General features: G+C 62.4%; 1 protein-coding gene across 1 annotated transcript in view; it reads right to left on the minus strand.

The window, feature by feature from the left end:
* Positions 1 to 311, minus strand: part of SUPT5H (suppressor of Ty 5 homolog (S. cerevisiae)) — a gene marked incomplete at both ends in the record, with an annotated part of 1,290 nt that overhangs the window by 667 nt on the left and 312 nt on the right. Inside the window, one exon of the mRNA XM_009586168.1 lies at positions 48 to 203. Coding sequence (XP_009584463.1) covers positions 48 to 203 — 156 coding nt within the window. The remainder of the gene's footprint in view (positions 1 to 47; positions 204 to 311) is intronic.

Genomic DNA, 311 nt, shown 5'->3' on the forward strand with positions numbered 1-311 from the left:
AACCAGCCTGTTTCGGGGCAGGCCGGGACTTTTCACCCTCTGAATACCTCGTGCATGGTGAGGTCGGAGAAGAGGATGACGAAGTTTTCCTCCACCCTCACTATCAGCCCCGTGTCACTCTCGAAACGCCCCGCGATCACCTTGACGTGGTCGCCCATCTTGAAATACTTCCGCAGCTCCTGAGCCGGGAACTCCAGCATGTCCTGGGGGAGGAAAGAGAACGCCATGGGCATGGGGAGAAGGGGCTGGTGGGGACCGGGGTGGCCACCGCAGCCCCGGGAGACAGCCGGCGGCACTCCTTCGGGAACACC

Source organism: Fulmarus glacialis, unplaced genomic scaffold, assembly GCF_000690835.1.
Source record: "Fulmarus glacialis isolate BGI_N327 unplaced genomic scaffold, ASM69083v1 scaffold35699, whole genome shotgun sequence".
Lineage (NCBI taxonomy): Eukaryota > Metazoa > Chordata > Aves > Procellariiformes > Procellariidae > Fulmarus > Fulmarus glacialis.